Source organism: Castanea sativa, chromosome 11 (assembly GCF_040712315.1).
Source record: "Castanea sativa cultivar Marrone di Chiusa Pesio chromosome 11, ASM4071231v1".
In the NCBI taxonomy this organism is placed as follows: Eukaryota; Viridiplantae; Streptophyta; class Magnoliopsida; order Fagales; family Fagaceae; genus Castanea; species Castanea sativa.
In genome coordinates this window covers 70,431,520-70,442,358 of record NC_134023.1, presented here as the reverse complement: position 1 = coordinate 70,442,358, position 10,839 = coordinate 70,431,520, and the positions used below count along the sequence as shown (strand labels likewise).

Below are 10,839 nucleotides of genomic sequence, written 5' to 3'. Positions count from 1 at the left end.
TGCTCACAACCACCACTTGGCAATGACTTCTCTTCAAATTGACTTGGTCTTTCGCCATCTCTCCACACCTTTTTCTCTCTAACCCATCCTCTTAGACCGAAATCCCAAGCTGATGTTCTTAATGGTTCGAACCCTCAAGGCCAAAACCCAAATGAATTCACAGCAGTGACCCAATCTCACTTTATCTCCTCTGTCAATTCAGATCTCAAGCCGCTCTCTTTGAAAATGAGAGAGAGGTACCTTTGACTTTTCATGTTTTGGATTTGGGGAAGAAAGAATAGAAGTGTTCTTCCCGAAAAATAATGAAATCTAATGATTTTATTTATTTATTTAGTTATTAGATTTTAATGTTTTTTTTTAGTTTAATTTTCTTTTTGTTCAAACATTATGTGAGATGACTTATAAAAAAAAATTAAAATGATGCTATCAAAAAATAAAATAAAATAAAATAATATGATGACGTTACATTTTTTAAATGCCAAATATGTTTTTTAACATTATTTTATTCACCATGTCAGTATTTATTATGCCAATAGTGCATTCTATTTGTTACATCAGCAATTTCTGTTAAGTGAGTAACGGTAAGGACCAAAATGGAATACGTTAATTGATTTATGGACTAAAAATTGTGAAATGAAAATATAGGGACCAAAATGAAAAAAATGCAAAATGTAGGGACTAAAAGTGCATTTACGCCATATTATTATTAGTATTGTTGTTGTTGTTGTTGAGATAATTTCAACCTATGACATCTGATCTTGATGATAAATCTTTATTATCATTCAACCGTCAAAGATTTTACCCATTAAGTTAACTTAGAACCCACTACAACTATTAATTGATATGTAGTGATTTGGTGTAAAATACAAATGGTGTTAGTGATTATCCTAGGTAAAAGTGATATTATGTTAAATGTTAATTATAAATTGACACATGATTGTGAAAAAACAACTTAAATAAATTTGTGTCCTTGAGATTTCCAAACCCAACTAAGGAATGACAGTATTTTTTTTTTTTTTTTCTTTTTCAGTTTTTTTAGGTGGCAAATTCTAGCTTTCGGTATTCCGATCGATTGAGGGTTTTCTTTTTAATTATTATTTTTAATAAAGAGTATTACAAAAAAAAAAAAAATCTTAGTCTTTCTTTTTTTTTTGGAAGAAACCAAGAAAGAAAAAAATCTTTGTCAAACAATACAATAATAGTTTGGACATACTTTTCTTCTTATTAAGACTTTGATCCACTTTGGATGCCAATAAATTTTGTTTAAAAGCAATAATCACAAATATTTGGCTTTACGGGCGCAATTATAATATTGATGATGATTAACCAACACTTTGGCTTATGGAAACTGTTATTTTTTCAGAAAAAGCAATAATACCCTTTACCGATGCAATTAAAGTATAGATGCAAGGGAGAGAAATACTTAGTATTCTTAAAAAAAAAAAAAAATCATTATCGGTATAAGAAAAAAAAAATCACAAAGTGATGTCATATTTGTATAGGTAATAACATTTTATTAGTTGGTCTTCAAAAAAAAAAAAAAAACATTTTATTAGTTGGAGGGATTACTTTGACTATCTTCTAGTAGACATAATAATTTTTCATGCAGTGAAAGCATTGTGATGACAACATATAATCAAAAGTAGACATATGTCATTATCTTAACGATTCCAATCTACTAAAACAGTGAAACATAATCTTAACCCTTAAAGTATTGATAATGATTAACCAACTCCTTGCCATTTTAATTTTTTATTAATTATCCCATTAATAGGCGATTAACCGAATTTGATAATGCTACCGTACAAACTACTAAAGACTCAAAATCAAACATAAGGGAAAAAAGTGTACTCTGGTCTTTGTTACAAAACCTTATTAAATTGAATGGCCCTAAAATTTCGTAAAAGGCACAGTTAAAGATGTTGACAGATTGCAAGGAAATGTCACAGTTAAAGATGGTCTGTGTGTGTGTGATGTTTACAAGGAAATGTCACAGTTAAAGATGTTGACAGATTGCAACTGCTTAGACAAATTCAACTTGGAGGTAACAAATGCATTTTTCTAGATCCCAATCCCAATCTTTACACATAAATATAAGTCCATAACTTCATTGTGTAAGCAATAAATTATTTGTGTTACATCAAGAATATAAAAGTAATAATATTTTTTTTAAAATAACATAACAAATCTAACCCATTAAACTTCATCTCCATTCCAACTGTTCTTCATCTTGGGCCCAGTGGGCCCTTCCTCACCCAACACTTCACTGGGTAGGCCCTTGATAAATTTGTCAAAAGCAGATTTAAGAGGACCTGGCAGTAATTTCTTCACCTTCTTAATCTCCTCTGCAAGATCGTAACTAAGTTTTGGACCCCATTCTCTACAATAGTTCAACCAAGGTGGCTCAACAACAGCTGAACCCAAATAGTCAGCTGACATTATTGAATAACTCAGCCCAGTATCCATGACCAAATTGCTCTTTTCAGAATCGTTTCTTATTCCTATTGCCTTACTCCCTTGCAAAACAAGCCCTGGCTTTGAATAAAAGGCATGCCCATTCAATGATGCATAGGCCACAGGCTTGTTACCATTTTGAAACTCTAGCTCTGGTGCATCCACCCAAGTGCCTCCACTGTGTTCAGAGAAATAGACCTTTTGTAGCTCCCCATTGAAATTGCTGACTCTTAAGGTCACATGCTCCCAATCACCAACATGTTCACCTATCTTCCCCAATGGGACATTGACCAATTCAACCTTAGCCCTTGCAGGCCCATTAAATGGATAAAAGACCCATATAGCTAAGTCGGTGAATGTAGCACCCAACATGGGCTTTACGTGTACATAAACCTGGGAGTTTCCTAAGTCTCCTTTCTTGACTCTTTCTTTAGCCCCTTCATCAACTGGAAGGTCCAACCAATATGCACCATCATTTGAACCACCTTGAGGGAGATTTGAGCCTGTGGGCTCAATTGGAACAGGCTTTGATTCTTCCCCTTTCTTATATAATAGTGCCCCATTCCCAAAAAACCAATCAACTGTGGAAGGTAGATATATTTCATCAGAGTGAAAGTATACCCATGGAGAGTAGGTATGAAGTAATGCCTCAATTTGCTTTAGATTAGGCATAGAAGATAAATTGGATTTGGCATTCTTCAAGCAAGCTATATCAGACAAAGGAGAAGTAACCCCACCAATGTGGGCTAAAAATGAACCCACAGAAACTCCCATAGCTTGGGATTGGACCCCTCTAATGCTGGGCCTCAAACTATAAACATTGAAACCATTATCATCCTTATCCTTACCTGGACCCCAAGTCCACGCGTGAGCCTCACATTGGTCAGTGAGGTCAGATCTAACGCACCTAATTTGATCTGGGGATGGCTTGTTAGGCGAGCTCGTGACAACATGGCCTACGGCTTTGTAACCATCTGGGGGTGTTGGCAACCAAATATAGCCATTGCCATCTTGCTTGATTTTCGAGGACTCACTGCTCCACACAAGAGTGTAATCCAGTGGCTTCTTCAAAGCTCCACCTGAGTCATCTTGGGCTACAAGGACCCTTCCAAAGAAAGTCTCATTGTTTGCTTGGCTATAAGAACCTAGCATAAAGAATCCTTGTGGTAAATTTGAGGGTTCAAAGAATGTTGCTCCAAGGTTGTCTGGACCACCTTCTTTGGTCGCCCAAACTTTGTTGAAAGATGATATTTGACGCACTTGTAATCCTCCCAAATTGATAACTCCACTTGCAAATCCATTACCTATTATATAACATACAACACTAACACTGTAATGGATATACAAAGTTATAGATGTAGCCGGTCCTGATTAATTTGTTAAGATCTTTAACCAACTCCAAAATTTTAAGATTAAGACATAATTGTGAACGTTATATAGAGTACACAACAAAGATAAAGTTTTTAGTCCCAAAATTTTGAAATTTGCTAACAAAAACAATATAGGAATAGTGAGCTTGTTGAGAGTAGCTAGAAAGAGGTACCTGGTGGCCAAGTTGGTAGTGGAGAGGGAAGCTTGAAAATGTTATCAATGGGCAAAGAAGCCTTGTTCTTCTTGGAGATAGAGAGAACCTTTACAGAAGGAGAGAGAGAAAGACAATTCCCCATTGCTGAAACTTGAGAAGAAAGATGGAGATTTAAACAATCTCCTATTACTACTATAAGGAATAAAGGGATTAGACAAGAAGCATATTTTGCTAAAGGTGTTGGCTGAATATAATATGTGAAACACTGTGGGACTAAAAGGACCATCTCACTCAACTAGGTTGCTGAATCGTGCAAGAAAGATTGGCTAGAATAAATGCTTCCAAACTTCTTTCAATTTCACTTTACACTTTAAACAACAAGTTGCTTTGCTTTGTTAGTACTCTTTGCACTTTTTCGTTTACCTTTTACCCCCATATTTATATACAGAACATTAACATTAGTCGTTGTCATTCATCTACTCCATAAGACTTTATTTAACTGTGAGCTGGAGCACACATCTTCATAGCTACAGATTGATACATTATTTATTTACGTGGCATGTAATATTACAGTCCCCACATATATTATATATGGCATACGTATTTTTGCTGGATTATCTATATCTTCAAATAAATTATACCCAAGAGCTTGTCTTGATACAAATATTAATATCAAAACAATAACTTCTACATGCTAGGAAAAAAAAAAAAGGTAGGATCAATTTTTTTTTTTTTTTTGATAAGAAAATGTAGGATCGATTATTTCAGCTGTATTTGGGAGGCCATTTATTGATAATGTCGAGTCTGTGTAGGATCATTATTATGTACAACAATAATTATCCATCCAATCTAAAGTAAAAAATTATTTTGAGAAAGTTTTAGCACTACTTTTTTGGATAACTTAAAAAAATTGTAAAAGAAAATGATTTATTTTTTTTACAATTATTTATTTTTTTTAAATTCTTAATTTAATACTTTTAGGATATCTATTAACTTTTCCCAACATAATATAATTAGAAAAATTCAATAATGAGTTTCCAATAATTATCTACGTCAAAATCAAAAGGATTAAGATGTACCTCCATATACATTATTTCTTTCACAATATGTATAAGTATCTATTGGAAACGTAGTACAACAAAAATGGCAGCAGAGATAAATATACACTGCTTTAAAAGTTGAGACTTTAAAGTTACTTAAAACTTAGCCTTGCCGTCGTGAAATTTCCTAAAGGCTATCATTAAAGCCTCCAATATCATGCATAAGGTATTTCTCTTTCGGCTGCATTTAACATGTGCAAGATTAGTCAAATGCTCAATTTTTTTTTTTTTTTTGAGAAGAATCAAACACTCAAATTAAAGATGTACTTAGCAAGAAAATTCTTAAATGAATTAATACCGCCGTCCACCGACTGCTATATTGTCTTCACTCTTAAATGTTATGGCCAATATGTTATTCATATGCTTTGGTTTTGGGAAACTCCAAAACATGCTATTAGTTATTTAGTAATTATGGTATCCAATGTAGCAAAGAGCGTTATAATTCAGGGTACGGTTAACGAGTGCTTTTAGAACAATTTTTAATAAATTACTTAAAAAAAATTTAATACCACTTTCATAAAAAATATAAAAAGCTATTCAAAAAGTTAATTATTTTTTTGTCTCCCATAAAAATTTTATAAAAATTTTCTAAATTAAAGTTTTTTAGGCATTGTTAACTTTTTCCTATAATTTATTATCATAGCTTGTTTTCCATTATTAGCAAAGTTGGGACTGGAATCTTCCTCTTTGTTGTAATTATTGAATGGATCTAATTAATGGGTACTTTTAACCCTTTTGTTAATGGGATCATTTTAGAAAAGTTTTAATACTATTTTCATAGGAGATATAAAAAGTTGTCAAAAAAGTTAGTTACTTTTTATTTTCCAATAAGAATTTCTAAAAATATTTTCTAAATAAATGCTTTTAGGGCATCCATTAAATTTTTCCTATTATTTATTATCACAACTTGTTTTCCTTTATTAGCAAAGTTGGGATTTGAATCTTCCTCCTCAATATAATTATTGAATGGATCTGGTTAACGAGTGCTCTTAGCTTATTTGTTAATAGATCATTTTAGAAAAAATTTAACATTATTTTAATGAAAAATATAAAAAGCTAGCAAGAAATTTAGTTATTTTTTTCTTTTCTCATAAAAATTTCTAAAAATATTTCCTAATTAAATGCTTTTAGGGAATCCATTAAATTTTCCCTATAATTTATTATCACAACTTGTTTTCCTTTATTAGCAAAGTTGGGATTTGAATCTTCCTCCTCATTATAATTATCGAACGGATCTAGATAATGGGTGCTCTTAGCCTATTTGTTAATGAATCATCTTAGAAAAGTTTTAATACTATTTTCATGAAAAATATAAAAGGTCAGACCAAAAACACACACAATAACATGTACAAAGTTCAACAAAGAGTAACTTGTGTAGTGTGTGCAACTAGCTATAAAAAAAAGTTAGTTACTTTTTCTTTTCCTGTAAAAGTTTCTAAAAATATTTTCTAAATAAAAGTTTTTAGAGCATCCGTTAACCTTTTCCTATAATTTATTATCAAAAATTGTTTTCCTTTATTAGGAAATTTGGACTTTGAATCTTCCTCCTCATTATAATTAATTATCGAATGGAATTGGTTAATGGAAGCTCTTATTAGCCCATTTGAATTTTTTGATACTATATTTATGGGAGATATAAAAAGTTGTAAAAAAATATATTGATTTTTATTCTATAAAAAAAATTTGAATTTCCTAAATCAATGCCTTTAAAGCATCAATTAACTTTTTCTTTATCGAATTATGAAAAAATCCGTACTGCCATGAGAAACACAAAATTCCATAATTTATAAACAATGAATAAAATGAGTCAAAATAAATCCGAAGTATTTTATGGAGTTTAGAAAAAATTTATAAACACGTGAAAATGCATACATTGGGAGGAAAGGATGTAGTTTGTTATGATTCTGCTTATAGGGAATGGAAAAGAAAGAAAAATGTGGTCACTTCAAGGGGACCAGGCCTCCATAGAAAGATAGAGAGATCAGAGTAAGAGAATGCTTGGAGTATTATTTCTTACCTTCATACAAAATCAATCCTCCCTTTATATCTGTGTAACTACCTTCTCTAACAGAATGCTAGTCATTTCCTCACTGACTAACCCCTTACTAATTCATACAACACACACATGCCACTTGCTTAACTGCTATACACTACAATGCACACACGTGCCACTTGCTTAGCTGCTATACACTACAATGTTGTACAACACAAGTGCAGATAAAGTTCCTAATGTTACCCCTCCCATTCAAAGCACCTTGCCCACAAGGTGAGGAAGGCAAGTTGCAACTAATGCAGGGATTCCCAAGTAGCTTTAGCAGTTGAAAAGCCCAACCATTGAACCAAACCTCAGTAATGACCCGAGATCTCAAAGCTTTTGTCCTAGTCTTCAACACAGCAATAAGTTCTGAGAGTACCTGTCCATACTCATCAATAGGTGGTAAGGTAGGGATAGGTGTATCATGCTATCCTAGCTTCATCTTTAAACAAGAAACATGAAACACATGGTGAACTTTTGATTCAGGTTGAAGATCCAGCTTGTATGACACAGGACCAATCTTCTGTAAGACTTGAAACAGACCAAAATACATTGGTGAAAGCTTCCATCTCCCCTTGGAAGCCAAAGACTGTTGTCTGTATGTCTGCAATCGTAGGAAAACCCAATCCCTAACTTCAAATGATCTGTCTTGCCTGTTTTTATCTGCCTGAAACTTCATTCTAGCTTGTGTAGCAACCAAATGAGTCTTCAAGGTGTCCAAAAAAACTTGTCTCTGACATAATAAGGAATCCAAGGCATCCACCCTAGGAATGTCAAGAATATAGGCTTGCAGCTTAGGAGCAGGGAAACCATACAAAGCCTTAAAGGGAGACAACTTTAAACTAGTGAGAAAGGAAGTGGTGAAAACCTTTAAATACTGTTCTAAGCACATGTTAAGAATCTCAGTTTGCCCATCTGACTGAGGATGATATGCTGAGGATATAGCCAAGTTAGTACCCTGAAGCCTAAACAATTCAGACCAAAACAGAGAAGTGAAGGTAGCATCCCTGTCACTAACTATAGATGTAGGCATACTATGGAGCTTCAAAACATGTTGCATGTAAAGGGAAGCAATCTTTTGATATCACTGCCCTTTTTATATTCCACTACAAAGGCATACCCCAATAGTTTAGCTAGCCATTTTTGCTGAGATGGAGTAGCAATTCTTTGTTCCAACAAAATCTTTAAACTTTGGTGATCAGTCCTAACCACAAAGGGCCTACCAAGCAAATAGGACCTCCACTTCTTGACTGTAGTAGCCAAAGCCAGCAACTCAGTCTCATAAGTGGACAAATGAAGATTCTTCCCTTTCAAAGCCTGACTATGAAATGCAATTGGTCTCTAATCTTGCATTAATACAGCTTCCAAACCACAACCAAATGCATCACACTCTATGACAAATGGTTTAGAAAAGTCTGGAAGAGATAGCACAGGAGGCTGAGTCACAGCTACTTTCAACTTGGTGAATGCTGCCAAAGCCTTGTCATCCCAATGAAAAGCATCTTTTCAAAGAAGGTCAGTTAAGGGCTAAGCAATTGAGCCATAACCCTTAATAAACTTTCTATAATACCTTGTCAAACCTAGGAAACCCCTTAGAGCCTTCACATTTTCTGGTATTGGCCACTAGAGCATTGTAGAAATTTTCTTAGGATCAGCCTTAACACTCTCTCCAGAGATTATATGACCCAAATAATCTACTTTAGAACACCCAAAGACACATTTAGATTGCTTAACATAAAGCTGATGAGAAAGCAAGACCCTTAAAACAGTCCTTAAATGAGAAACATGATCATCCAAGCACTTACTGAAAACAGGGATGTCATCAAAGAATACTAGAACAAATTTTCTCAAATAAGGTCTAAAAATAGAATTCATTAATGCTTGAAAAGTGGAAGGGGCATTAGTTAGCCCAAAGGGCATAACTAGGAACTCATAGTGTCCTTCATGAGTTCTAAAGGCAATCTTGGGGACATCCTCGCTCTTCATTCTTATTTGATGATAACCTAACCTTAAATCAAGTTTAGAGAAAATGGAAGCACCTGCTAGTTCATCCAAAAATTCATCTACCACTGCAATTGGAAACTTATCTTCAATGGTTGCCTTATTTAAAGCCCTATAGTCAATGCACATCCTCCAACTACCATCAACCTTCTTTACAAGTAAAACAGGTGAAGAAAATGGACTTTGGCTAGGCTGAATATAACCCAACTCCAACAACTCATTCACAATTTTCTCAATTTTAGATTTTTGGCAGTAAGGATACCTGTAAGGCCTTTCACAGATAGGTTGGGAGCCTTTCTTGAGGATAATGCCATGCTCATGACTGACAGGTGGTAAACCAGTGGGAACAACAAACACTTTTGAAAATTCAACCAACAAAGCAGCAAGCACATCAAGCAATTGAGACTGAGCAAGGGCAGTAACAACTATAGGAGATGTTGAGATATGCAGCACTAGGCCTTTCCTTTCTGAACCACTAAGAAACCTATTAGCCTCTGCAGCTTCTGAAATGGTTGATGAAGCAGTTTGTAATCCTTGCAAAAACACCCTTTTACCTAAGTACATAAATTTCATAGTCAATAACTGGAAGTCCCAGCTAATCTCCCCTAAAGTAGTCAACCATTGAGTATTAAGAACCACCTCACAACCTCCTAAATGTAAGACATTAAAGTTTATGAGTAACTGATACCCTTGTATAGTGATAGTGACTCTTGGACAGCTACCTAAAGTCTTGATGATTGTGCCATCAACTACTTTAACCTCTAATACCCGAGAGGTATCAAGTTGTAGCTGCAATCTTGGTAGCACAGAAGCATCCAAGAAATTATGGGTGCTCCCAGAATCAATAATAGATGCCACTTCTTGTTTCTTGATTCTTCCCCTTACCCTCATGGTCTTAGAAGAAGAGCACCCTACTAATGCATATAAAGTAATCTTAGCAAGGTCAAAGCCATCCTTGCCAACCCCACTCCTCTGAAATGCACCTTGAGGCTCTAACAGCACCTCTTCATTAGAAATCTCAACCAATTGCACACTTGAAGCTCTAGGTTCTACTTCCATGGATATTTTCTCCAACAAAAACAGTTTAGCTCCCCTGCATTTGTGCCCCATCTGCCACTTCTCATCACAATTGTAACACAGCCCTTTTTTCCTCCTTTCCTCCATTTGTGCATTAGTTAACCTCTGCGATGGAACCTTAGTTCTTGGCTCCACCTTAGCTTCCAATTTAGGGGTACCCAAAATTGAGGCCTTCCCATTATCAATTACACCTCTAAATCCTTTCCTACTACTGTTAACATATTCTTCTTGAATCTTGGCTAACCCAAAAGCTTCATTAAGGGTTTTAGGAACTAACATTCTAACAGGCAATCTTATCTCATCCTTTAACCCACTTAAAAAACAACTTAATTTGTGAGACTTAGATAACCCTATGATTCTATTAGACAAAATTTCGAAATTACCTTTCTAAGCCACCCCAGAAGTCATCTGCTTGAGTCTTGTCAATGCTACCATAGGGTCATCATAGGCAGTGGTCCCAAATCGAGTCTACAAAGCTTGCATAAACACTTCCTAGCTTGCAAACCCTCTTGCTTGTTCAACCTCTTGAAACCAAATTAGAGCTTCACCATCAAGATGATATGAAGCCATTAACACCTTATGATGCTCAGGAGTGTTATGATATGAAAAAAATCGATTGGCTCTATATATTCAGCAAGTAGGATCCT

General features: G+C 34.5%; 2 protein-coding genes across 2 annotated transcripts; both read right to left on the bottom strand.

The window, feature by feature from the left end:
* Window positions 1-2,038: 2,038 nt before the first annotated feature.
* Window positions 2,039-4,358, bottom strand: LOC142614447 (hypothetical protein At1g04090). Its single transcript, XM_075786967.1, has 2 exons — window positions 3,998-4,358; window positions 2,039-3,758 (listed from the first exon to the last, which is right to left on the bottom strand). The coding sequence occupies exons 1-2, from the start codon at window positions 4,263-4,265 to the stop codon at window positions 2,197-2,199; spliced, it is 1,830 nt and encodes a 609-aa protein (XP_075643082.1). The 5' UTR covers window positions 4,266-4,358; the 3' UTR covers window positions 2,039-2,196.
* A 2,904-nt stretch (window positions 4,359-7,262) lies between these two features.
* LOC142617069 (uncharacterized) lies at window positions 7,263-10,471 on the bottom strand. The gene is made up of 5 exons (XM_075789760.1): window positions 9,154-10,471; window positions 8,474-8,616; window positions 8,235-8,431; window positions 7,590-8,079; window positions 7,263-7,493 (listed from the first exon to the last, which is right to left on the bottom strand). The coding sequence occupies exons 1-5, from the start codon at window positions 10,469-10,471 to the stop codon at window positions 7,263-7,265; spliced, it is 2,379 nt and encodes a 792-aa protein (XP_075645875.1).
* Between the last annotated feature and the right edge of the window lie 368 nt (window positions 10,472-10,839).

Coding starts and splice junctions, on each gene's coding strand:
- LOC142617069 (XM_075789760.1), bottom strand. CDS start 10,471: ATGTTAGTTCCTAAAACCCTTAATGAAGCTTTTGGGTTAGCCAAGATT. Junction 8,432..8,473: donor TTGGTTGTGGTTTGGAAGCT/GTATTAATGCAA, acceptor TTTCATAGTCAG/GCTTTGAAAGGGAAGAATCT. Junction 7,494..7,589: donor ATCTTCAACCTGAATCAAAA/GTTCACCATGTG, acceptor GAGTATGGACAG/GTACTCTCAGAACTTATTGC.
- LOC142614447 (XM_075786967.1), bottom strand. CDS start 4,265: ATGGTCCTTTTAGTCCCACAGTGTTTCACATATTATATTCAGCCAACA. Junction 3,759..3,997: donor ACTACCAACTTGGCCACCAG/GTACCTCTTTCT, acceptor GTTATATAATAG/GTAATGGATTTGCAAGTGGA.